At 49.6% G+C, this 27,816-nt stretch overlaps 1 protein-coding gene across 3 annotated transcripts in view; it reads right to left on the bottom strand.

Moving 5' to 3' along the window:
- Positions 1–27,816, bottom strand: part of GNB1L (G protein subunit beta 1 like) — a 59,261-nt gene that overhangs the window by 17,673 nt on the left and 13,772 nt on the right. For all 3 annotated transcript variants that reach the window (XM_044243712.1, XM_044243713.1, XM_044243714.1), the window contains 4 exons: positions 15,027–15,172; positions 14,530–14,655; positions 9,009–9,171; positions 3,880–3,978 (listed from right to left, as the gene is read on the bottom strand). In XM_044243712.1, coding sequence (XP_044099647.1) covers positions 3,880–3,978; positions 9,009–9,171; positions 14,530–14,655; positions 15,027–15,151 — 513 coding nt within the window. In that variant the 5' untranslated portion in view covers positions 15,152–15,172. The remainder of the gene's footprint in view (positions 1–3,879; positions 3,979–9,008; positions 9,172–14,529; positions 14,656–15,026; positions 15,173–27,816) is intronic.

Genomic DNA, 27,816 nt, shown 5'->3' with positions numbered 1-27,816 from the left:
GAGCAGAGTACCTGGGCCTCAGGGGTCACGGGCTAATGGCGCCAGGGAGCCTCTCCTTCCCCACCTGCTGGAGCTCCCGTTATGAGCTGCGTGGGTGCTTCCACCCACCCCAAGGGGGCTCTAGGCCCCAACGCTGTACACATCACAGAGTGTCCAGAAAGAACCTTTGCTCTGCTAAGCAAGGTGACTGGGTTCAGCCAAAAGGCACCAGATCATGTGTCTACCAAGAGCACACTATATCCTCTACACCTGGAAGCAGGGCTCTCTCTGTGTATCAGAAGGGGAAACTGAGGCTTTAAGGTGTGATGTATGTCACTGGGGCCCTGCTTAGTGAAGGGAGCCAGAGGGAGCCTGATGCAGAGTGGCTCATTGATCAGAAGGAGATGGCAGCTAGTCTGGAGGATGTCTCCTGCACATCCACAGGAACGGCTCCGACATTTTTTTTCCTGATGATAATACGTGTTCATACATACAAAGAAAGGCTCTTAGCTTCACTTAGCCTGTGGCAGCCTGTGCCCCTCCTGAGGGCCTCTTATAGGCTGACTGCCCCCCACAGTGGGCCCGACTGAGCAAGCAGTTAGGAGAAGGGCCCCATGACCATGAACCCTTGACCATGAACCCTGTGTTTGTAGCCACCTGCTGATGCTGTCACGGAGGGGCCAAGGCTGGGAGCAGCCGAGCGTGATCCCTGCCTCCGTCTGGCCTCCCATGCGAACCCGTCAGGGTCAGTACGCTTTCTCTGCAGTTCTGTAATGGGGAAGAGCTCCACTTTGGTATCTTTCAAGTCACCTGACTGGAAACTATTTGTGCAGCACAAAATTATTTTTAAGGCTTTTCTCCAGACACGTATAGACTGCTTGAAGAAGCGATTAGGCCCTCTGCTTAGGTACCTTGTCTCAGGCCACTGTGCCTCTCCAGAAAGGGCCTTCCCCCATGAGCAACCACATCTGGACCCTGCTAGGAGGGTGAGAGCCAGATGAGAACAGCCCAGTGCTCTGTCTGTTGACCAGGAACTCACACCAACCCCCTAGGCCAGACCTGCCCGGTCCCACACAAGAGGTCAGCTCTGAGGAGCTCACCTGGGGCCCACTTGGGTCTGTTCCCTTCGGGGCAGTGGTCTGTCTTGTCGCCTGCTTTCCCATCCACCCTGCCTCTGCCCAGCCTCTCCTCCACCCTGCCGCCCCAGGGCGCTGCTCCTCTCAGTGCCAACACATTGGTTCTGGTCTGTCTCTGCAGCCCAAGTTTGTAGCATGCCCGTGTGGTCTCTGGGTTCTGAGCGTCTCGGCGCTTTCACGGGCTGTATGCCAGTCACCCACCTATCAGAATAGGAGCCAGACCAACCTGCAGGGGCTCGCCTCACTGTTGCTGAGGGTGACCAAGCTCTGAGCTCTAGCCCGGATGGCTGCTGCTCCCATCCATGCTGCAGGGCCCCTGCGGACCCCAGCTACAGGCTCCACAGGTAGAACAGCAGTCTCATGGCCTCAGGCCTTTGGGGACAGGCTGATCTCCATGGGGCGAGGACCTAAAGTTGCCAGAAGGACTTGCTTTGTGTCTTCTCCTGTCACTGGGCACCCTAACTGGGAGAGACCCCAGCAGGCAGGCCCCGCCTACAGCACCTGCTGGGATCAGTACTGTAGGGAGTTCCCAGCTCATTAGAGGGGACCCTAGGCCCAGGGTCTGAAAGCCTGTTCTCAGGGCTGCTGTGATCAGTATTCCTGAGCTTTAATATGATAATCAACCTAATTCAATGCAAATCGGCCCCTTTGAAGAACCAAACAAGAATCCGGGGTGCTTAGGTGGCTCAGTCTGTCTGCCTTCCCACTCAGGTCTTCATCCTAGAGTGCAGAGGTGGATCCTCTTGGTGTGGCGCTGGGCAGGGAATCTACTTTCTCTTTTCCCTCTGCCCCCCACTTGCATGCTCTCTCAAATAAAGTTTTTTAAAAATCTAAAAAAAAAAAAAAAAAGATACAGAACACCTGGGTGGCTCAGTCTGTTAAGTGTTTGCCTTCAGCTCAGGTCATGATCCCAGAACCCTGGGATGGAGCCCCACATCAGGCTCCCTGCTCAGCAAGGGGTCTGCTTCTCCCTCTGCCTCTGCCCTCCCCCTGTTGGTGTTCTCTCCCTCTCTTTCTAATAAATAAAATCTTTTTTAAAAAAAGATTAAAAAAGAAGAATACATCTGAATGTTTCAGTGAGAAATACCGTGTCAGGTCCCTCTGCCACACTCAGATTAATAAACTACAACCTGGACCTTCAGGTTTGGAGAGAAAAAAAGGACATTTCAAATTAATGTCAACTCTCTTTTAACAGAATGCTTTGCGTTGGATCTGTATCAACTAACAAAAACTCGATTTGTCCTTCTGTCAACTATATTAATTACCTTAACAAGTTTGTACATCCCGTTTCTATACATTTTTCTTCTGGAATTTTTACATGATTACGCAATGACGGTGTTTCCAGGGAAGCAGAGTGAGCGGGTGCAGCCCCAAGGCCCTGCCCGGAAGTGTGAGCACCACACCGCAGCCCTGGGCGTGCAGACCTCAGGCGGTTCCCGCCACAAACCTGCAGGTGCCAGGAGCACGGTCATCTTGTAGCCCCACCCCCACCCCTCTGCTCAGCTCCCTGTGGGCTTGTCTCTGAGCGGTGGAATCAGCTTATCGAAACAAATTCCAACTGGAATGTTCATGAAGAAACTGCACAGGGGGAAACCAATAGCAAGAAGGCACAGGTCCGTGGAGGGATGAAAAGCATGGGGCAAGGGCTCTGATGGGGTACCTGGCCCTGTGGGTCCTCTTGGCCCCATAGACATCCCCAAAGTGCCCAAGCCCATCTTGGGAGAAGTGTAAACAAGAAGCGCAGCACGAGGCAGGAATCACCTCCTCCCAATCTCAGGCAGGCTCAGGTAGCTCCTAGAAGGTGCTGGTGAACTGAACAGAGCTGGGAAAATGGCCTATAAGCCGTGCTCTCCAAGGCAGACACCGGTGAAAGACTTATCTACCGCAGTCTCTGTCACAGCAAAAATGCTGCCTGGCATTCTTACCAGGTGAACACACCAGATCATCAGCTCTGTTGCCCCAAACAGCAGCAGCCCTGAGAAGCAGAACAGGAGTGCACTTTGAGCCTGTGCTGTTCCCTGTGGCCAGGAGGAGGCTGTGCCCTGTGGAGGGATGGGACTTCTAGTAGAGGCAAGTGGGCGGGCTCAGGAGGATCCCTCCCAAGACCTCACTCTTGGCCTTGGAGCCAAAACCCATGCTGCCAGGACTCTGGAGTGTGACCCAATCCCTGGTCCCAGGCTTCAGCTGCCAGCCTCAGGAGATGTCTTCTGACCCTCTCTAAGCAGAAAGAATAGACAAGAAAGAAGGAAATGGCTGTAAATCAGAAATGCCAAGTGTGGCCACAGGGAAAGTCAGCATGTTAAGCCCACTCCTGCCTTGGAGGCAAAGAAGTCACAGAAGGTAATCCCCAGCCAAGCAGGGGCCGGGCGGGCTTGCAGGGTTAGTCAGCACTTCCCTCCTAGCCCTGTGCAGGGCTGCACGTGGGCGTGCGAAGAGGAGTGGAGTTCGTGGCCCTCTGCAAGAGGGGGCTGCTCCTCTGACCCAACTGTCCCTCCTCACTGCCCAGGCCGGTGCAGGGGGTGGGGTGGCACCTTGCAGAGGACAGCATAAGCCAGGCCCGCCCCCGGGCAATTTGTAGGACAAGCGGCAGCGGCAGGGGGGCAGCAGGAGGCCCTGGGGAGGGACACTGAGGCTGCAGAAGGCAGCGTGCATACAGGCTCCCAGGGGGCTCGTGGTTGACGATAAACTAAATCCTGAATGGGGCATGATTCACGGCCTGGAAGGCGTGACTGGCAGGGCGTGGTTGGCGTGCGCTGGGCCTTACCTGCCACAGCTCCAGGCACATGGGCATGCCTGGCTTGGCATCTGCCTCCGGCTTCAGGGTGCACACTGACGTCTTGGATGGCATCTCCAGAATCTGAACCTGACGGTAAGAAAACAAGTTGATTTGGGCGGGCGCCAAGTCGAGCCTGTGCTATACAAACAAGAGACTTTTAAGGCGATTAACCAAGGCTGCTGCGAGTTTCTGTCTGCTCCCCAGAGGAACCTGGGAGCCGAGCCTTCTAATTAGGCCACATAGGCTCGTGGGTTCAGGCGCTGCCGGGTGTTGTGAAACTCACACATCATTCCTGAGTGACCAGCATGTCCCTCTCACCAGCATCACCACCTCTGGCCTTTCCTGATTTTACCTCTTCACTGAATAGGGGGCTTGCTGGGCACTGACTCAGTTTACCCATCCTCCCGATCTCTGCCTCATTCTCTTTCCTGATGTGGGCTTTCATGTGAACAACTCTGAACTATCTCAGGTGCATCAAATGGTTTACAGAAGTGCACATGGGGGCGGGCATCATGGTGGCTCAGTCGGTTATATAAGCATCTGCCTTCAGCTCAGGTCATGATTCCAGGGTCCTAAGATCAAGTCCCACATCCTGATCCCTGCTCAGCAGGAAGCCTGCTTCTCCCTCTCCCTCTGCCTGCCACTCCCCTTGATGTGCTCTTTCTCTCACTGACAAATGAATGAATAATCTTAAAAAAAAAAAGAAAAGAAAATGCACAAGGGACCACTGGGGATCACCAGCAAGTCTAGGAAATGAACATGGTATGCACCAAAGGGAACTGTGTTTGGGGCCTGGCTGGTCCTGACACCCCGCACCTCTATACTGGGTATCACAGTGGTGTTTTGTGTCACCTGAATGCAGGGGCAGGCCCTCCTGCTTCCGGGATGGAAGATGTGCCTTTCTGGTCCACACAACCAGGTCACATTCAGGCCTGTCCATCTGAGCTGGGCCAAGCTCTGCCCCACACCATCTGCAGGGGATAGCTGCAGCCACAAGGAACAGGCTTGGGCACTAGAGCACTGCCCTCCCTAGAAACTGTTCCCCCAGCCATTTGCATCCCTACTGTCTCATCTCCAGCAAGCAGGGACAAGGGCGCCCCCTCCTGTGGTGCTTGGAGGTAGAGGGGATTCCATGTGAAGCAAGTCTGCCACTCCATGATGGAGAGGCTCGAAGAGCCCTCGGGCCAGCTTGATGCCAATGAGAGGGGCTGTGCTGACAGCGTGCAGCCACTATGAAGCCACATCGTCCCTCGCCAACAAGAGGACATCTTCTGGTTTGCAGATAAAGAGTCTGGGGCAGGGCTGGGGGGTGTTGAAGGGACAGCTTGGCCTGATGTCTCAGTCACCCAGTGAACTGGAGGCAGGTGGGTGTGAGCTGGGCTGCTCTCACTAACCCACAGGGGAGAACCAGCCCAAGGCCTGAGATTAAGTCCTGAGTCTTCTCACGATCTGCTACCTGCACGCTGGGTCTGTTCGAAGGCACGCTGCAGGCAGGGTAGAAAGCCAGTGGCATGGTGGCCCAGGCCTCCCAGCTGCAGGCCTGCATGGGGGCGGCACACCCACAAGCTGAGGCTGTGGGGACCTTCTGGTCAGGGCTCTTACCAGAGGCCCACACAGTGTCTTCAGGGAGGGGCTCGCTGCAGAGTACGAACACGTCCCCACAGAGAGGCACACACCTACGTATGCACACGCATACAGGCTCCCCCAGCGTCTGCGGGGCCTGCAGATCAGTGTCCATACCAGCCCCCGCAGCCCTCACTGCCCACGAAGGAGACAGAAAAGACCCTCAGTGATGTGAGCGGTTGTTACTGTCATCAAATAAGAGGCTGCTAGAAGGAGCCCCTGGAACAGCAAAGATGCTCAAGGAGGAGCTCTAGCAAAATAAAAAGACATACAAGAAAAGTCACATGGCAACCAAGACACAGCGGAACCTAAGGATGTCCCAGAAGTCGGTGAAAACCCAGGAGAAGCGGAGTGGGCTTTCGGAGCCTCTGTGTCCTTGGCAGTGAGTACCAGCGACTCAATTTCAGGCTTACCGTTTTGAGAATCGGCTGTAGACACTGTGGGAAGCCTGTGGGCCCCAGCCAGGGCGCGCTCACCGAGGAGGCCAGATGCTCCACAGAACAGAGAAAGAACTGCTCCTCTGGGTCGGGACACCTGGGCACCCAGCCCTGTGCACATGCAAAGCAGCAAAGCTGCTAGCAGTGTGAGGGCACAGGGAGAGGGAAAAACAAGCTCCCTGCTGAGCATGGAGCCTCCTTAAGATTCTCTCTCTCAGAGCCAGTTAAGCATCTGCCTTTAGCTCAGGTCATCATCCTAGGGTCCTGAGATCAAGTTCAACATCGGGCTCCCTGTTCAGATGAGAGCCTGCTTCTCCTTCTCCCTCTGCCTGCTGCTCTCCTTGCTTGTGTGGTCTTTCTATCAGTGAATAAATAAAATACTTTAAAAAAGTTTAAAGAAATATGGGTGCCTGTGGGGTACCTGGGTGACTCAGTGGGTTAGGCCGCTGCCTTTGGCTCAAGTCATGATCTCAGGGTCCTGGGATCGAGCCCTGCATCGGGCTCTCTGTTCATCGGGGAGCCTGCTTCCTCCTCTCTCTCTGACTGCCTCTCTGCCTACTTGTGATCTCTGTCAAATAAATGAATAAAAATCTTAAAAAAAAAAAAAAGAAAGAAAGAAATATGGGTGCCTGGGTGGCTCAGTTTGTTAAGCGTCTGCCTTTGGCTTGGATCATGATCTCAGGGTCCTGGGAGATCATGGACCTCCCTTCTCAGTGGACAGCCTGCTTCTCTCTCTCCCTCTGCCTCTGCCCATGACTCATGTTCTCTCTCTCAAATAAATAAATAAAATTCTTTAAAAATTTAAATAAAAAAATAAAAAGATTCTCTCTCTTTCTTTCCCTCTGCCCCTCTGCCCACTAAAAAAAAAAAAAAATTTTTTTTTAAAGTATATTTTTTAAAAAGATATTGACTGGGTAGTTGGGACCTGGGGGGAGAAGCCACCCTGATTGCTTGCATGTGCTCATGGAGAGACGGACGCCAGAAGAAACAGAAGTCCCTGGACACACAGTCTGCATGGGCCCACACCCTGGATGGCCTGGTACAAGGGCACACAGGTATGGTGAGGGATGGCCTCTCCCAATCTGTGGGCCAAGGAAGATCCCTCTGGTGGCAGTGAGGAGGGGTGTGAAGGCAAAGGACTCAGGTAGGGGTGAGTCACCCTGCAAGTCAGCTCGGGGAGTAGAGGGGGAAAACCAGGACAGCCCCGAAGCCTGAGCAAGACACTATGGGAGGAAGAGTGAGTGGCAGTACCCACAGCCACATCCTAGGTGTAGGAGAGCAAGGAGCCCAGGGCTCAAGGACCAGGGCAAGCCCAGAGGCCGCTGTGAGCCCAACAAAGAGCTCTGGGCTCTGGGCTCTGGCAAGGGCCTGGACGCCTGCGCTTGGAGCCTCCTCCAGATACCAGTGTACTTTCCATCTGGCATTCGACTGCAACCTTAGTTTCCAGAAGGTAAAATGTTTGGTTTGGGCAAGCGTGGCCACCCAGACGGCCGAGCAGGGTGGGAGCATGTCCTCCCTGGGCATTGTCTGGGCATAGGCCAGCAATGCCTTTCCAAGCAGATTCCATCCAGGCAGATTCCAGGTGGGAACATGGAAAACAACCATTTTCCCAGGAAATCTGAGGTCCTTGGACTGGCTGCTCCTAAAAACCACAGGTGCCACCTGCACTGGCAACTAAGGAGCCAGCAAGTCAGTTAAAAACATGGAGCAGCACATGCCGGGTGTCAGGGGCCACACCCCAGGGGTGGGATGCGCAGCCAGGAAGGCCCAGGAAGGCCCAGAGAGGCTGAGAAGCAAAGGGCAGCACGGGGCACCCCCACCTCAGTGGGGAGGGTTGGGCTCTACGGCGTACAGCGCCGGAGCGAGGCTTGGCGCTGCCTGGCCCCGGCTGTCCGGGAGGAAGCACACCCCTCTCTTTTCACATTCATAAAACTTTTAACAGGTTTTTGGCAAATTGGCAAGAAAAGTGTATGTAGCTCCTAATTGGCGATTTAAACGCAATCATGAACAAATAAATGCCTGTTCCATTCTCATTATTTATGAACTGAATCTGCTTTAAGACAAACGAGTCTTCTTGGGTAGGGGCCAAACCTCGCTGCTGTGGGCATGGGGCCCCATGTCCTTGCCCAGCGCCGCCTGCCGCACAGCCCCTTGGGGCCGGCAGGGAACACAGGGAGACATGGCCGTGGGCGGCAGACAGGAGGCTCCCTCTCCCTGGATGTGTGTACCCCCAGGCCCTCCCTGCCCCGGGATCAGAGCCTATGGCACCCCACACTCGACCCAGACCCTGAGCGCCTATGCCCCCAACACTCAACAGGCCTGTCCGATTGCTGCTCCTGGGTTTCTTCTTCAATTTCCCTTCAGCTCCCCAAGTGCTGGCCCCTCCAGCCACACCCTCATCCTCCACCTTACCCTCCACCCTCGCTTTCCACCACCTGTTCCCCTTGGCGGACTCTACCTCTTCTGCCTCTGGGGGTGTGGACACACTGCCCAGCCTGACCAGATCTCCATCACCAACCACTGCTGGCCACTCTGGCCTGAGCTTCATCTGACAGTCACCTCCGAGGCTCCATCACGCCCACCTGGAGCCCGGTTCTCTGAGTTCCCTCTCACCTGCACCCTCTGTTCTGCACTTACTGCCCCAGTGCCAGCCTCCCCCAACCCTCAGCATTCCAGGTCTGATCAAGGCCTCTCATGCCAGAACTCAGTTCAGCAACCCAAAAGGCTGCCCCTGATGCTCAGACTACCAGAAGGCCATGATTTCTCTCCCACCATCTCCTGCTGGCCTGCCCGAGACTCCCCACCATGCATGCCTGTTCCTAAGTCCTCTGAGGACCTCTCCAGGCAGTCTCTGCCCCTGCACTCCTGATGGTCTCGAGCCCCATGCTGTGCAGTACTGGGTACTGGGGCAGCAGCCAGACCAAGGCCCCTGGAGTTGCAGTCTGGCACCCCATGGGGCTCCTGTGGCAGGCACAGCGTTCCTCTAATAGGCATTCAGGATGGGGAACCAAGTGCAAGCAGCTTGTGAAGCCAGGTACCAGGCAGGCTGGCACTCACCTCGTCACTACCTCTCCCCGGCATAGCCAGCATCCAGCGCTCCTGAGTCCCAGCGAGGACAGAGCTCCTGCAGAAGCCCATGCTCTCCAGGGCCACAGAGTCCACGACGGCGTTCCTGCCCTCTGCCAGGTCCCACAGGTGCAGTTTCAGGTCCCGGCCCTGACTGCCAAACCAAGAGGAGAAAGGCCATGAGCCTCCAAGATGAGCAAACCAGGTATCCTACCTGGACCAAATGCCAGCATGCTGGGGCCAGCCTGATGCTGACGAAAGGCAGGGGACACCTTCCAGAGAGGGGCCCAGATGGTATGCATTACCTGGCTGGGGGCACCTCAGCCAAGGAAGGGCTTTGTATCCAAGATGCCTGAGGCCTGACACCTTCATGGGCCATCCCACAGGAGCACCATCAACCATGTGCCAGTGAGGTTTGCAACACATGCCCCATGACCAGCCTCCCCGGCTCTTCCTGCCATTCCCCATGCTGCCAAAATGTGAGCTCACCCTCCTCCCTCCCTCTGTGAATTAACTGTGATGGCCCAGCAATCACACCCTCACAAGTTTTCCCAAGTGAATTTAAGCCCTGTATTCACACAAAAGTCTGTACACAAACAGCAGCTCTGTTCCTAACTGCCCAAACTCGATGCAACTCTTCAGTACGAGGCTGGGGAACCAACCATGTGCCTCCACACCACAGAATTCCACTCAGTGACAGACAGGGACAAACTGTGACATGTGCTACAACCCGCAGGAATATCGGATGCCTTCTGCTATGAGCCAAAAGGCCAGAGCCAAAAAGCCACCTATGGCATGATTCCCCTGCTGGGACGTTTCCCAGACAGCATGACGGCAAGTGGGGGACTGGGGCTCCCGTCTACAGGGGGCAGCACAGAGGCTATGCAGGGTGCTGACAGCCCTATGTGGCCCTGGGGGGTGGGCACTGCTGTGATGGTGGCCATCGTCAAGCCCACAGAACAATCCACAAAGAGCAAACGTTATTGTGTATAAGTTAAGAAAACAATCAGGGTGTTGGGCTCCCAAGATGGACTGCAGACTGTGACAAATATCTTGCACACTGCACCCAGGAGGAGGGCAGATAGCCGATCTGCAGAGTTCTGGAAAAGTGTGTTCACTCAAGTTAAAAGCAAATACTTTTACAGAGACATCAAACAGGAATGGGGCCTTCCCAGCCACTGGCAGGGGACTCCCACACCCACCACCTCCTCCATTTACGAGACGCTATCCTACAGGAAGAATGGGTGTTCCCCTCTCCTTCTGTTCTCTCTGTTTCCATCAGCTTGGATTTGCGTGTTCCTGTATTACTCAGTGGGCTGTCATCTACACTTCCCATTATTTATTTTTGTGCTCAAACCATCCCAGATTGGGCAGCGGGACCCCCTTTGAGCTGGCTCAGAGTCCTTCTGACACGTGTCCATCAGCAAGATATTCCAGATCCCGAATCATTTCTCTAAGGAATCCTTGTTCCTTCCAGTGCAGAGAGATATTTGCAAACCAAGGTCTGGGCTCTGGTGTGGTTACTGTTGTGAGGTGCCGCTGCCACCAGGCCCTCTCAGTAGAGCCAGGAAATTCACACACACTCACACACACACCCACCTCTCTCTAATACATGCAAACACTCACACGTGCAAACACACCTCACATACCCCCTCACCCACACACGCAAACACACACACAAACACACCTCACACACACATGCAAACACATCTCACACACATCCCTCACCCACACATGCATACACACCTCAGATACAAACACAGCTTACCCACACATGCAAACACACCTCAAACACACATGCCTTACCCACACATGCAAACATACCTCACACACACAATCACACACAAACATACCTCAAATACACACAAGCACACCACACATTCACACTCACAGACATACTTCACACACACACCTCACTCACACATGGAAACATAGCTCATACATACACACCCCTCTCACACACACAGGCAAACACACTCACATACACAAGTATTTCTGCACCTATCTTTGGGTATATACTTTCAAAACCTCACAAGTTCATGCTGATGCCCCAAGGCTTCTTCCTCCCCTTCCTCCTCCTCAGGTGTGTGACTCCATTCTCTGACTGGGAGAGAGCTGCCTCCCATTTTCCTCAAGATATTCACTGCCACGCTCCACTGACAAACTTGCTTGCATGATACAGCCAATCTCCCAAATTCCCCAGCTACCTCTGAGACCTTGCCCCCATCACCCTGGTTCTCTGCCCACTGGGCACGCTGCTCCCACACCTCTGCCTCGAAGCCACCCTGTGCCATCCACTTCCTCAGCTGCCCGTGTCCCTGAACTTGGAGGGGAAATGAGGAAAGGGAGGATGGAACCGCTGGCTATCCATACAGAAACAAAGAACGCACACCTCACCAACAGCCAATTCCAGCTGCAGTGTGGGCCAAAAAGGAACAGGAGGGAAGCTCCTGAGAGATCAGGTCTTCATGACCTGTTGCTGGGACTCCTTCACATGACACAGAAGCACCAGCCATAAGGGAAAGATGGCAGCTCTGACCCTGTTTAAATGGCTAACTTCCACTCATTGACACATCATAGAGGGAGAACTGTAAGTCACTTTGTGGGAACAGCACCTGATGATATAAATATCAGCCACATCTAGAATATAAAAAAACCTCCTGTAACTCAATGAGAACAAGGTAGTCAGTCTGCTAGAGAAATGCGGATTGAAGGGAGACTCTATCCCAGTAGCTAACGACTGCAGAAGAGGGCTGGCTCATTAAGTGGTCAGGAAAATGCAAATGAGGCTGTACCCAGAAAGCAGCACAGGGGTGGGGGCACTTGCACTGGGGGCAGCCTGGCACCTTCTGAGCCGCCCAGTACATGCACACCCTGTGGCCGATGCCCCACCTCTGGGTCCAGGTTCCAATTTGCAGACACGCATGCACCGGGTGCCCGGAGACCCAGACTGGGGTCTTAATCCTTAAGCTTCTCAGCCCCAAGTGGATGATCCAGATCTCCACTGACAGTAGAATGAGCATTCACACATATCCAGTGGAACACCGCACAGGAAAATCCCACACAGAGCCCTACAGCTACATGCACCCACCGTGGAGCTCACAAAGTAGAGCTGAGCGGAAGCAGTCCCATACAAAGGAAGCTGTTCTGCATGGTGCCATTTTTGTAAGTAAGAAAAAAAAACCAGACCTAACAAGTCTATGGTTTTTGGACATGCTTGTTCCAAATGGTAAGGCAAGAATGAGGGCAAGGGGGCTGCCTCCTGAGGACGAGAACGGAGCCAGCGTCAGGGCTCTGCCTCTGACTTCAGTGGTTACCCAGGTGTCCACTCCGTGATAGTACAACAGTCTGCAAACTTGTTCTGTGCACTCTTCTGCAAGGGTGCTACAGTAGCCATAGAAGAGGGAGGAAACACACCCACCCAGGTGGCTGTCACTGGGCAGGTGTGCCCTCAGGCCCCCAGCTTTCTGTCTTCCAGCCTCCCCTTGACATGAAAGCGTACCTTCCTTTCTCAAGAGCCACTTTGGAGATACTTGGCTTCCAAACACAGCTGGGCGCCCGGCCTCTAGTGCAACGTAAACGCACCTGGGCATTCCAAGAACGTGCATGGGCCCCTGCCCGCCTGGAGCACGGCTACTGCTCCAGACCCATGGCCCCTGCCTGCCTGGAGCACGGCTACTGCTGTGCTGTCCAGCTTGGAAAGGGGAAGGATCGACCGTCCAACATTCACTCACAGGCTGCCCTTGCCGCTTGCCTCCCCACACAACGTCAAGCCAGCTTTCTTTCTTTTTTTTAAGATTTTATTTATTTATTTGACAGAGAGAAAGAGATCACAAGTAGGCAGAGGCAGGCAAAGAGAGAAGGGGAAGCAGGCTCCCTGCAGAGCAGAGAGCCCGACTTGGGGCTCGATCCCAGGACCCTGAGATCATGACCTGAACCGAAGGCAGAGGCTTTAACCCACTGAGCCACCCAGGTGCCCCTCAGGCCAGCTTTCTGAGGGTCGGACCCCAGGGCTGGGCGTTTCCTGAGAACAGCCCAAGGCATCCAGGCCCTGGAGGAGCAGGAGGAGCAGGAGGCGCCAAGGGTCCTAAGGCCTTGGCTGAAAACACAGGAGGAATGTTTACAAACAGCAGCATCCAGCACAAGTGCTTTAGTGTGGTATTTGGATGCAGTGTCTATTCTAAGCATCAGGGAAAGTCCACAACCATACGGAGGGCCTGTCACACCAACCGGGGGAGAAGAGGACCAGCGTGTGGCTCTGCAGGCACACGCGTCCAAGGCCACCAGCCTCCTGGATACCTCTGGTTCTTCAATCACCTGCAAGCCAGCTTCAGGGGCGTAGCAGTAGCATGTCTGGCACAAAAGTGCTTTGCAAAACGGTGTGTCCCTGACAGGCCTTGTCTTCTGGGGACTGGGAACCGTGGTGCCTAGATGCCCAGGACCCGAGTCCCCGGCAGGAAGGCAGACCTGCCCTGGAGGGCATTCAGGACAGTTTCACTTAAACTTAGACATAAGCTCATTCTCTCCCCCACCAGCCCCTTCCTGCTACCTCCTGGCCCACCTCTCACCTGGAGTCTCCAGCCTGGCACCTCTTCAAGGCCGTGGCGGCAGTGCCAGAACATGGCCCCTCTGGGCTCTGCGGCCCGGTCTCCAGCTGCTCACAGCTGGGCCCACCACACAGCTTCCTCTGTCAGGAGTGCCACATGCCCACTCTGCTCTCCTTGTCACCGGTCAGCCCAAATGCCATGGACCTGGGCGCCCCTGTGGCACTCCCAGTGCCCAGAGAGGGTGGCTGCTCTCAGGGTTTGGAGCACAACCCCAATCAGTGGGCGGGCTTTAGACACAAGTTCTGCACCACTGCGTGGAAAGGGGACCATTTGTCAGAGGTGTGGTGACACCAGATCCCTGGGGTCCACAGGAGGGAAGCTGAGGCTCCTCTAAGAAGAACCCTGGAGCTCAACCATGAACCCCTAGCTCTTGCCACTGGAGACCCCTGGCAGACCAGGGAGGTCTCTGCTCAGGCCACTATAGAGTTGTTTTTTTGTTTTTTGTTTTTTAAGATTTTATTTATTTATTTGACAGAGAGAGATCACAAGTAGGCAGAGAAGCAGGCAGAGAGAGAGAGGAGGAAGCAGGCTCCCCGCTGAGCAGGGAGCCCGATGCAGGACTTGATCCCAGGACCCTGAGATCATGACCTGAGCCAAAGGCAGCGGCTTAACCCACTGAGCCTCCCAGGTGCCCCTACAGAGTTGTTCTGTACGTCCATCAGGCTCGTCTCAGTAGGCACCTGCCTGGACAGAGCAGTGGTCACAAAGACCAGCGACGGGCACCCAGTGGACCTGGACACTGCCTCCGGATGGGCCAAGGACAGAGATCACACTGCTCTGCCATGGGGAGGGGCTGCCCTGGCAGCTGGGGGAGACACTGAGAGCCTCCATGGCAAGTTCATGGCCCCTACTGAGGGCCACAGCTTGACTCCTTTGGGACTGTACTCGCTGCCATTAAGACCCACCTGAGCAGCTGGTGCCCTTGGGGCAGTGTCTGCAGCCAGGTCACACACTGGCCCCCGTGGCCATCCAGGGTTGCAACTGCCCTCCGCGTCTGCAGGCTCCAGATGTGCACCAGCCCACTCAGGGACCTGTTGTGACAAGCGCAAAAGCACAGGCTCAGGGAGAGGGATCGGAGGACAGTCCCAGCATGCTCTGCAGGGCTGGCGGAGAAACCACCCAGCTGGTGGACCAGGCATTTCAGTCGGAACTTTCAGTTTAGAGGACGGCTGGACGTGTAAACTAAGGGTAAAAGTGGCACAGTGGTCCTTTACTAGGGATGGCAGGCAGAGAGCCCTCAGGAGCCTCAGAGGGCACCCGCGGCAGAGTCCACTCCTCTGGAGAGGCATAGGGAGCCTGTCACTGAGCTCCCCAAATGAGCCCTTGGCTCACTGGTAGCCCACTGCCCCTAAATTCACCATGGGCTAACCCCTGGGGTTGGGTTGGGGCCGCAGCTACTCACCCTGAGAGGAGGAGTGGGCATCCCTGTCCTTGGGCTCCTCCGAAGAAATGCAGCGCATGCACCGCCGACTGAGTACCACGGAGGACAAACTGGGGGTCGGGCGGTGGGAGTGGGGAGGCTGCCATACTGGCTGGGGGTGCAGGCACCTGGGGACCAAGGAAAGGCATAAGTGAACCACCTGTCATCCTTCAGGAAGGCAGTAGGAGCCTCCCTGGATGCTGCCCAGCCCCTTCAGCCTGTCTTCCCTCCCACCTATTGGCCTCTACACCCAAATGGCATCACTGTGGCCCTAACCTGCACCATCTCTGGGGGGGCACAGTGGCGCCCGCACCCTTCTGAGGTCCCTCTCACCCTCAGCACCCCGCATAGAGCCTGCCTCTGGCCTCCAAGGCCTGCTGTTCACCCACCCTATACCCTCTGACTCCCTGAATCCCACTGGCCACAGTAGCGGAAGGAGTGACTCCTCCACCCTCAGGCTGGCTTCTCCACTCCTGGGCTGTGCACACACCTGGAGGTATCTGTCCTGCCTCTGAGCCTGGCTGAGTACTGCAAATCAGCCTCCCTCCTCCCTTATGAGGCCCCTCTCCTCTCCTCCCTACAGTGGAGCAATGACATGGCTGGACATGCTGTTCACTCTGGCTCCACAGCAAGCTCAGGGAACAGGGGCCACACTGGCCTGCTCCCCCGAGACCACAGGCCTGACCACCGGCATCAGGTGCACAGCAGCTCCTCAGCATGTGCATACTGAAGGGATGAACCGAGGGACAGACAACAAGTATGTGGGAGCCCTGGAGGAGCGAGCAGGACCCAAAGATAGAGAGGAATCTCTCTTACATGTGCCGCAGACCCTGCCTGCTGGGTCCTGAGGGCCTATACGTCCACCCTCAGGGAAAGCAGCACCATTCACTGCTGGAGAAAAGAAGGCAGGGAATGGTCTGGTGAGCTACCCCAGGCCCCTCAGATTCAGGCCTGAAGTCTGCACGCTGCCACCAAGAGGCAGAGTGGCCAGTGCACTGGTGTGTGGGGAAGGGGTAGGGACTGAGTTACCATGTCACTCCCCAGGAGGACTGATATGACAGATAAGTGACCCTTCCTCAAATCACTGGTCCCATGGGGCCCACCCTCCTGAAAGAAGCCTCCCAGGGTCACCACTGAGCCCACCCCAGCAATGGTGCAGGAGGCGTTGCCAGACCAGAAGTGACCTGCTCTAATGATCAAGGGGCACATCTGTCAACCTGCAGGTCTCGGGCCAGGCTGAGGGTACAGAGGGAAAGGCCAGGAGCAGACTCCTGGGAGGCTATAGCAACTTCATCAGGGGGCCTCTCCTGCTGGGATCTGAAACGCTTTCCCACCTGTCCCTCTCCAGCCTGGACACAGACCAGGGAGGAGGCTACGTGGCCACTGAGGGAGCCACAGCCACCAGGGGAACTGGGCAGGGCAAAGAACAGGAGCAGAGAAGATAGCATTCCTCCAGGAGGGAGCCTTTGCCAATGCCAGAGGCTGGAGGGGGTTCCAGGCCAAAGACAGAGGCTCACGTGGGATGGGGGCTGAGCCAGAGGACAAGCAAACACGCAGTCGCAGAGGAAGGAGGGGCGTGAGTTTCTCCAGCTGGAGACTGGTCCAGGCACCACTCAGCCACACCCTCGCCAGGAAGCCCTGTACCTCCCCTCATTGAAACCACCCCAGACCTTTTCCTTCTCTCTCTCCCTCCCTCTCTCTCTCTCTCTCCAGAATAGAGCCCGGGGTAGCTTCACTAGAGTGCAAGGTTCAAACACCTGAGAAATGCCACTATCAAGGCAGCTGGGGCCTTGGAGGCCAGGGGGCTCTGAGTCACCAGACAGGAGGGGAGTGGGGGGCAGGGAGTGACCTGAGACTCCAGAGACCACCGGAGCCAGGGAAACACTGCAGAGACCCGGTGGAAAGCCACTACCAGCACCAGGCCAGCTGAGGCCTGGTCCACATGAGGGCTGGAAGTAGGGTTGGGGCTGATCCTAATGACCCAGAGCAGACATGGCAGGGCTGGGGACAGGAAGGGGCAGATGCTCACCCTTAATGGGGTGAGACCATAGGCAGCCGCTCCACTGCTTGATCCCACCTCTGTCAAAGAGAAGGAAGGGGGACGCCTGGGTGGCTCAGTTGGTTGGACGACTGCCTTCGTCTCAGGGCGTGATCCTGGAGTCCCGGGATCGAGTCCCACATCGGGCTCCCAGCTCCATGGGGAGTCTGCTTTGCTCTCTGACCTTCTCCTCGCTCATGCTCTCTCTCACTGTCTCTCTCTCTCAAATAAATAAATAAAATCTTAAAAAAAAAAAAAAAAAAGAGAAGGAAGGGGTCCCTGAGAGTGGACCTTACAAATGACCAAGTCCCTGTTTCTTTCTTTCTTTTTTAGGGTTTTTGCTCTGAACGCCTCTCTCAGCTTTAGCTAAAAACCAACTGACTCTTCCCAAACGCAAGGATGGCCTCCTGTGGGCAGAGACCTGACCCCACATTGCTCCATGACCCATGGCCCCTGCTCCATGCCTGGGACTGGTGAACTCCCAGGAGACACTACATGCACACACGTGGCATTCATGCACACGTATGTGCACACGTACAAAGGGCACACACTCACATGTGTACACACGCACACACATGCCTGCACACACTCACACACATGCACAGGCAGCATGGGGGGGCCTTGGGCGGCGCCAGCCAAAGCGTAGCCCACACTTGCCACCTGCCTGCGGCCTGATGGGAGTTTCCAGAACCTCACCAGCACAAGGCTCCGTCTGAGGTGATGAAATCAAGTTCTCCTCTATTGTTTCCCCAGAACTGCGGGGAACAAACCCGTCACGTTGTTACAACAACCAAACTGTTCAGGCCAAAATGATGCATCGGCAATTAAGGGCTCCATCATTTCAAGCAATTAAAATAAACGCTTTATTTGAAAACTAATTAATTCTAGCTACATATTTTTCCCATGACAATATCCTATGATTACTTGATTTATGACATCTAATTATTCTTTATTAATCTAATTGAGAATAATCGCGTTATCCTATCTCCCCTGGCAGTGAGCCGCCTGGAGCGGAGGCCGCAGCCCCTTGTGCAACACCGGTGCACGGTACCAGCCGCCCGCCACTGCCTCGTTCCCCTGTTCTGTCACTCGTCTTTTCCTCCCAGAGGGCAAAGAACATGAAACTTAATCCACCGAGCACAACTTTGGATTCTGCCTGTTCTTCGAGATGTCAAAGAGAGACACATTCTTTTCAAAATTAAAAAGAAAGACAACCTGACAAAATTTGCACAACTCTGACAGCCTTTCCAACTGATGCTGCGAACCCCGAAAGCCCCTCAGGCCCTGGGCCCATGGATGGAGGATGACAGTGCCCCCCTGCGTCCCACCTCAGAAGCAGCAGCCTGGCAGGCCTCAGGGTCAGCCCCACAGAGAAGGGCCCAGATAGAGCCTTCCTCCTGGCATGAGGAGCAGCAGGGAGACAGGGTCCCATGGGGAAAGGCATAGGTGGCTGGGACCAGGCTACACCCGGCACTCACCCTCCCACCAAGCCATGGTGCCTCAGGCAGACACAGCGGCCATGGGACCCAAGGGTGCCCCTCGTGGGGAAGGCAAGCAGACAACTAGAGACTGGAAAACACAGAGGAGGCAGGGAGGGCCAAGGGAGAAGATGGTACCCAAAGACCACAGCCTGATCCCTGAGTTGGCCCTGAGCACCCCCGTGCCCTCGGTCACAGAACTCTTTCCTTTTACTGCAACAGGACCGCTGGTCCTTGAAGAAGCTTGGAATCAACAAGGAGTACTGAGAAGTGAGCCAAAGCAGGGAAGCCACCACCAGAGTCAACCAAGCACTATCCCTGCTGACTCCGGCCCACCAGATCTTGCCTCACTGACTGTCTATGCCTGGGAGAGCAAGGACAAGCCACGTGGGATGCTGCAAGTACCTCAAACAGCATCCCCCCACCCCCAGCCCTCCATAAGTGGGCCACAGGAGAGCACAGAACGGCTTCCAGAAGCCCCACAAGGCACCTAAGAATTCCATAACCAGCAGAAACTAGGGAGGCACCACTCTGTGACAGGATAGATGCCCACAAAACAACTAAAATTAAAAACCCAAACTCAGGGCGCCTGGTTGGCTCAGTGGGTTAAAGCCTCTGCCTTCGGCTCAGGTCATGATCTCAGGGTCCTGGGATGGAGCCCCGCATTGGGCTCTCTGCTCAGCAGGGAGCCTGCTTCCCCGCCCCCTCTGCCTGCCTCTCTGCCTACTTGTGATCTCTGTCAAATAAATAAAATCTTCTAAAAATTAAAAAAAAAAAAAACTCTTCAGTACATCACTAAGCTATCTAAAAAAAAAGTTTAGAACTTTCAAAGGCCCAAAGTAAGCAGAAGTCAAACATAGTAAGGTCTATGGAGTCCCCCCTAATTGGCACCTGCCCTGAGGGCATTTGCTACATTAGTAATCTAGAATTCTGGTTCTAAGGCAAGACCTCCAAGTCCATGAAGACAAAGCTTAGGGCCTTCCCAAAGTAGACAATCTCCTAGGAACATCTCCATAATGATGAGACCCCATAGGACGAAATGCTCAGTGTTAAACTGAACCAGAAGTAGAGCTACACCAGAGGTGCCAGAATGATGCTTTAGTCCTAATTTACACCACCTCAGAGGTCTCCAAAACTTCAGTCTGTGACTGTCTATCAGAAGGAGCCCACCTTCGGGGTGCCTGGGTGGCTCAGTGGGTTAAAGCCTCTGTCTTCAGCTCAGGTCATGGTCCCAGGGTCCTGGATCGTGCCCTGCATCGGGCTCTCTGCTCGGTACGGGGCCTGCTTCTCTCTCTCTCTCTCTGCCTGCCTCTCTGCCTACTTGTGTTCTCTCTCTGTCAAATAAATAAATAAAATCTTTTAAAAAAAAAAAAAAGGAAGGAGCCCACCTTCAACACAGGCCTGAATGAATTCACCGATAAAGTCCTATGAAATGCAAGCAATCAGAACTCGTAGAAAAGAAAAAGGAAACACAGCACCATGAGTGAGAGCCATGAGAAACAACAAAAGGTAGAACTAGACCCCTAGAGCACAAAGCATCCAGGCATATAGAATAAAGATGTTTAAGGCTCTGAAGAAATAGAAAGAGAGGACTAAAATCACAAGTGGAGAGCAAGAGATCACAAAATTCACCACTCAGATTTGAAAAAGGATCCAACTGGGTGAAAGGCTGTTGGGAAACAGGAGATTTGCACTGTGCCAAGGTATTACATTACAGATTATTTACTGATCGCAGAAGGAGAATGTTCCTTAACAATGGAGACATCTGGCTGTCACCACCTTCACCATGAGATGAAGCTGGCATCGCCAATAGTAAACAAACCAGCATCACTTATCTCCTGAGGTGATGCCAGAAAACACAGCACCATCCTCGTACACCTGTGCCAATGACTTGCAGAAAACAGACACATCCAGATTACAGGATATTGGGCAAGGCAGCTAGCTCATACTTATCAAAAAGGTCAAGATCAAGAGAAAAAACAAGAGCAAAAAGCAGGGTGAAGGTTCTAAGTTGAGAGACTGAAAGAGGCATTGTGACCAGATATAACACATGAACCTTGACTGGATCAGAAAGGTAAGGGAACAACTGGGGAGTTTCTGAATATAGACTGTTGATAATATGGAATTACTGTGGGGTACCTGGGCCACTCAGTCAGTTGAGCATCTGACTCTTGATTTCAGCTCAGGTCTGATCTCAGCATCAGGGCAGAGTCAGCTTGGGATTCTCTCCCTCTCCCTCTGCCCCTCCTCCTGCTCATGCTTACTTTCTCTCTAAATAAAGAAATATAATATCTTTTAAAATATGAAATTATTGTTCATTTTCTTGGGCAGGATAATGGCATTTTGCCTAGAAGAGTGCCCTTATTCCCAGGCTACAATGTTTTAGGGCTGAAACGTCATGATGTCTGCACACTGTTTTCAAATGTTTCAGAAAAAGAAATTCCGATCCTTACCTACGTACAGACAGGTAAAGCAAATGTGGCAAAATGCGAACAATTAATGAACATAAGTGAAGGGTATGTAAGTATTCACCATACTATATTTGCAACTTTTCTGTAAAATTATAAATTATAAAATTAAAATTATAAAAGCATTCTTAAAATTATAAAAGCATTCTGAGGAAGAAGAGGAAGACAAACCCACACTGGACTCATATCTAGAATAAAGAACACACAGATCAATACATAAGAAAGCAAACGCCAAAAAGGAAAATAAGTGAAAGACTTGAACAGATATATCACAAGAAACATAAATGGTTAATAAACATATGAAAAGATGTTTAACCTAATTAATAATCTTGGAAAGCCTGTCAAAACCACAATGTGATATAATTATACTCCTAGCAAATTAGCAAAAGATTAAACAATCTGTCAAATGTTGACTACAATGTGGGACAACTTGAACCCTTTATCTTGCAAGAGAGAACACAAATTGAAAGAAACACTTTGGAAAACAATCTAGGACTAGTCTGCACACCTTATGAGGCAACAACCCCATTCTTAGATAAATACCCTAAAGAAATTCTCACATATGTACAAGGAGAGGTTTGTACAAGAATGTTCATAGCAATATTATGCATGCCAATAAAAACTAGAAACAATGCAAATGACCAACTGCACAAAGTAGGTACATACATATAATAGAATATGCCACGCAACTGAAACTGTATAAACTCCAGTCTCACATGGCTGAAACTCAAAATGACAATTCTCATTAAGAGACATTAAGAACATAAAAAAGGAGGCTATAGACAGGGAGAAAATATTCATGACACATATATCTGATAATAAGCCATACCCAGAATACTCAGAATATAAAGCTAATAAGGAAAAAAGGGGGGGGGTGCCTGGGTGGTGCAGTCAGTTATGTACCTGATTGGTTTCAGCTCAGGTTGTGATCTTGGTTGGGGTCCTGAGACTGAGCCTAGGGCTCTGCATTCAGCACAGTCTACTTGGGACTTGTCTCCCTCTCCCTCAGCAGCCCCCCACCACTGATTCATGCACACTTGCTCTCTCTCTCTCTAAAATAAATATATAAATCTTTTTTCTTTTAAGTTAAAGTGACTCCAAAAGGCTAAAACTAGAGATGGATAAAGGTATTTCAGACAAATAGAAACAGTAAAAAAGCAGGGGTTGAAATATCGATGTCAACAAAGTTGAATTCTAGCCAAAAAGCATCAGAATTGACAAACCCAGATACTTTGCAATACTGAAAGCTGCAATTTACAATGAATATATGATTGTTTCAAATACCTATGTACTAAAAGACAGAAACACCACCTTTATAAAACAGAAACTACAGGAAATGCACAGAGTCACAGAAAAAATTCACCAATAATTGGAGAACAGGATAGACTACTACTTTTAGTACAAATCATAGCAAGTGAATAATAAAAAATAAGTAAGGAAATAGAAGACTCCAAGGGGTAAATATTATGGATCCATATGGAACTTTACACCCAGAAAACAGAGATTAGCCCTTCTTCTCAAGTGCATGTGAACATGTATAAAAATTGTATACTGAGTCACAAAGAAAACATCAGTAAGTTCCATAAAGAAGAAATATTATAAGCACACACTATGACCATAGTGCAGTTATATCAGAAATTAACTATTTAAAAACTAAAATGTCCTCCCAACTAAAAATTTAAAGCCATTAATTATACAACAAATTTTAGGTGAAATGGGAAGTACTTAATCTACTAACTTTAAGAAATGACAATGAAAAGCACTATAAACCAGAATTCATGAGGTATATTTAAAGTTTTGATCAGAGGGAAAGTAGAGACCAATATAACTTATGATTATCATACAAAAATAGTAAATAAAATACTAGCAAACAAAATACAACACCAAATTAAAGAAATAATACAGGATGATCAGTGGAAATGTAAGGTTAGTTGTTGTGTTTTTTAAAAATATTTTATTTATTTATTTGAGAGAGAGAGAGTATGTGTGTGTGAGAGAGAGCAAGCAAGAGAGAACATGAGCAGAGGGGGTGGGAGGCAGAGGGACATGGAGAAGCAAGCTCCCCACTGAGTAGGAAGCCTGACACCAGGGTTGATCTCAGGACCCTGGGATCAAGACCTGAGCCGAAGGCAGAGGCATAACCCACTGAGCCACCCAGGTGCCCCAATACCCATTTTTTATTAAAACATTTAACCAGGGCACCTGGGTTTTTATTAAAACAGTTAACCTGGCTCCCTGCTCAGTGGGAAATCTGCTTCTCCCTCACCCTCTGCACTTCCCCATCACTCGTGCTCTCTCTCAAAATAAAGTCTTAAAACAAAACAAAACAAACCCCACCTAACCAAAGAGAAACTTACGGGTTTCTTAAAAATTATTAAAATACACACACACACACACACACACACACAACCTCCTTCTACAGTCAAAACATTACTTTATGAAGAAATATTGGAGGTATTTTCTCTAAGACCAGAATACCCAGTATCTATACTACTATTCAACACTGAAGATTTAAGCCAATGCAATTAAATAAGAAAAATCAATTAAAGGCATATGACTTGGAAAAGAAAACATTAAATGATCTTCCAGATGACATGATGATATACTTGAGAGCCTTAAATAATCAATGATAAAACAAATTCAAATGTTAAAAAAAAAAAAAAAACCTTAGTATGGTATCAGGGAAAAAAACTAACAAAGAGAACTTAATAGCTTCCATATGCACAAATAATAACCTGTTAGAGAAAATTTCATTCACAATACCAATTAGAAGATAAAATACCTAAGACATTTCTAAACTTTATCATGTCAAAAGAGATAAAATTCAAATATCTTTACGATATACAGAAATCTTCAAAATTAAGGAAAGAAAGTCTGAAGACCAAATAGGAAATGGGCAAAGACTTGAATTCACATTCAAAAAAAATAAAAATGGCCCTTAAACATATACAAAGATGCTTAACATGACTCATGGGGAAATGCAAAGTAAAACTACATTGACAGGCTTCTGGATCTAGCGAGGATGAAATAAATTCACCATAGCCTCTTTCTCTGGCTGACTATGACTAAAAACTCTAGACAAAGTATAAAAAGCAATTACCTAAAACCTCTGAAAAGTGAACAATGACAGACAGATTTTGGAGGCAAGTAAAACCTTGGAGGAGAAGTGATCTATATGGGGTGAGTTTTCCAATTTTATTCGTATGTCTTGGGGCATTGCCTTGGGGTAGGCCCAGCTTGCATAGCTGCAAGGCAAACTTAGATAGACTAGTTTCTGGACAACTTTACAAAGAAAAAGTCTAAAAAATGTGAGAGGAAATCCCTGATGGCTTGTTTTTCTCTTCTCTCTCAGCAGTGCCTCGACAAGAATGGGCCCTGGACACAGAACTGTGTGGAAGAAGTGACTCTGAGAGAAACCTCTGTCTTTTTGGCCAAAGGAACCATAAGAAGCGAATCCTGCTGGATGGAGTGTGTGTGCAGAGTTGGGCATGGGGGTGGGGAATGCAGAGAGGAAAGAGCTAAAGAAAAGGGTCTCTTAATTCTGTGAATGAACTCACAAAAGTTCCATGCTCGCTACTGAGTTTCATAAGCCTGGGATAGACCCAAAGGAACCTCTCAAAAGCTTTGAAAATTGAAGAGATTAAAACCATAGGCCAAAAAGGGCAAGACAGAACTTGTGTGGCAATTCTAACTGGGCTGACTGCCTGCTAATACAAAACTCAACATTCTCCAGAGGACCCCATGTAACACTCAACCAGAATATGTCTAGGATATAATACAAAGTTATTCAACATACCAAGAACCAGAAAATGAGAGCAGTTCTCAAGGGAAAAGTCAACTTACAGATGCCAACTTCGAGACTATTCAAATATTGGGAATATCAGAAAAGGATTCTAAAGCAACTTCTATAATTATGCTCCATGAGGCAAAAGTAAACATACTTGAAATGAACAGAAGGAAGGTTCTCAGCAGAAAAACATAAATCAATTTTTTGAAATTTCAAAACAAGAATACAATATCCAAAACAAAAAAAATTCAATAATGGAATGGGAAATGACAAAGGAAAGAGCCAAAGAACATGAAGATTGGTCAACAGAAATTATCTAATATAAAACCAGAAAGAAAAAACATTAAAATAAATAATTAGAGCATCGAGGACTTGTGGAATAACAGTAAAATGTCTGAGATTCATGTCACTAGAGTCTGGAGAAGAAAGAAATGGGAGCAGGAAAATTACTTGAATAAATAACTATCTGAAATTCCACAAATTTGGGAAGAGACAAAAATTTATAGATTTAAGATCTCAATGAGCCATACGCAGGATAAAACCACATTCAAACACAGCATAAGCTGCTGAAAAATAATAAAGAAAAAATCTTGACAGTGATGACACATACATCGGGAAATAACAATCTGAATTAGTATGGATTTCTCATCAGAAACCATGGAAGCCAGCAGACAGTGGAATATCTTTAAATTATTGAAAGAAAAAACCTCTATATTCAGTAAATTCTCTTTGGGGAATGAAGGCAAAAACTGATATTCTCAGATGAAGGAAAACTGAGAGAATATTTGGCAGCAGATGTGGCCCAAAGGGAATATTAAAGGAGGTTCTACAGCTCAAAAATAATGTTAATCAGAAGGAATCGTGGAACTTCAAGAAGGCAGAGGAAGAGAAATAGTAAATATCCAGGTAAATATAAAAGACAAATTTTCACCTCTTAAGTGAACATGTATATTGTTAAAATAATACTGTCTGGTCAGATTCTTAATAGACAGCTATCACATGAAGGCAGGAGGGCAAGGGGACCTATATGATTGTAAGGCTTCTATATTTTATATGAAATGAAAAATAATATTAACCCAAAAAAACTGAAAGGTTGAGAATGTACACTGCTACCTCTAGAGGAACCACTAAAAACATATAATACAAAAAGAGATACAGCTGAAAAGCCAACAGAAAAATTTCAACAGAGTATTTGAAAATATTTAAATAATTCATAAGAAGATAGGAAAGAAGAGACCGAGGAACCAAAAAATTAAAGGAAAAAGAGAAAACAACAAAATAGTGAACCAAAATAGAATCATATCAATGCCTACAATAAATGTAAATACTCTTAACATGTTAGTTATTAGATCTAACAATTATAACCTATTAAAAAAAAAAAGACCCAAATGTAAATTATCTGGCAGAAACCCACTTTCAATATAAAACACAGATTAAAAGATGAAAAGAATTACCATACATATAATAAAAGAAAGTTAGTTGGAGAGAATATGTTAATGTCACAGAAAGTACACCTCAGAGAAAGGAATAGTACCAGGGATAAGAAGGACAGAAAATAATAAAAAGTATCAATTCATCAAAAAGATGTAAGAGTCCTAAGTATGTATTCAGCTAACAACAGAACTTCAAAATGCATGAAGGAAAAACTGATGGAACTAAAAAGCAGAAATAAACAAATACATAATTATAGCTAAGACTAAAACTCCTCCTTAGAAATTAGCTGAGTAAGTGGCCAAAAAGTCATACAGATTCCTGATTAATACTATCTACCTACCTGACCTAGCTGACATTAAAAGAATACTCTACCCAACAGAAAAAAACACATTCTTCTCAAATGCACATGGAATATTCATCAAGATAGACCATATCCTGGGTCATAAAACCTTAAAAAATGAAGAAACAAAAACATACAAAATATCTTCCTAACATTATGGAATTAACCTGGAAATCAATAATGGAAAGTAACTGGAAAATCTCCAAATATTTGGGAAATGAACAATATACTTTGAAATACTCAACTGGTTAAAGAGGTATGTAGTCCCAAGAGAAATTAGGAAATATTTTGCACTTAATAAAAATGAAAAACAAAATAATCAAAATGTGTAGGACATAGTTAAAGTGAGGCATGGAGGAAAAAATATAGCATTAAATGCCTACATTCAGGGTACCTGGCTGGCTCAGTCAGTACAGCATAAGACTCTTGGATCTCAGGGTTGTGAGTTCAAGCCCCATGCTGGGTGTAGAGATTACTTAAAAAAAAAAAAAAAAAAAAAAAAAAAAACGGGCGCCTGGGTGGCTCAGTGGGTTAAAGCCTCTGCCTTCGGCTCAGGTCATGATCTCAGGGTCCTGGGATCGAGCCCCGCATTGGGCTCTCTGCTCGGCAGGGAGCCTGCTTCCTCCTCCCTCTCTGCCTGCCTCTCTGCCTACTTGTGATCTCTGTCTGTCAAATAAATAAATAAAATCTTAAAATAAAAAAAACCTATATTAGAAAAAGAAAAATCTCAAATCAATGATGTAGTCTTCACCTTAAGAAACTAGAAAAAGAAGTGCAAAATAAGCCCCAAAGCAAGCTAAAGGAAGGAAATTATAAGGATAGAGCAGAAACAAATGAAATACAGAATAGTAAAACAATGGAGAAAATCAACAAAACCAGAGACTGGTTCTTTAGAAAGATTTACAACATTGATAAATCTCTATCTAAACAGAGAGAAACAAACTATCTTCATGAAAGGATTATCACTCGAGACACAACAAACGTTAAAGAAATGCTATAAACAACCAAATGCACATAAGCTTGACAATTTAGCAGAAATTGAACTGAAGGCCACAAATATCAGAATGGAAAAAATAAAAAAGAACAAAACCAAGTGCTGACGGAAACGTGGAACACGGAATTCTCATACACTGTTCCTAAGAATGCAAAATGGTACAAGCATTCTGGAAAACACCTGGGTAGTTTCTTATACAGTGAAATATACATGTATCATATTGCGTGGCAATC

The sequence above is a fragment of the Neovison vison genome, chromosome 3 (genome assembly GCF_020171115.1).
Source record: "Neovison vison isolate M4711 chromosome 3, ASM_NN_V1, whole genome shotgun sequence".
NCBI classification, from domain to species: Eukaryota; Metazoa; Chordata; class Mammalia; order Carnivora; family Mustelidae; genus Neogale; species Neogale vison.
The sequence above is the reverse complement of the archived record's forward strand: the minus strand, read 5'-3'. Positions and strand labels throughout refer to the sequence as shown.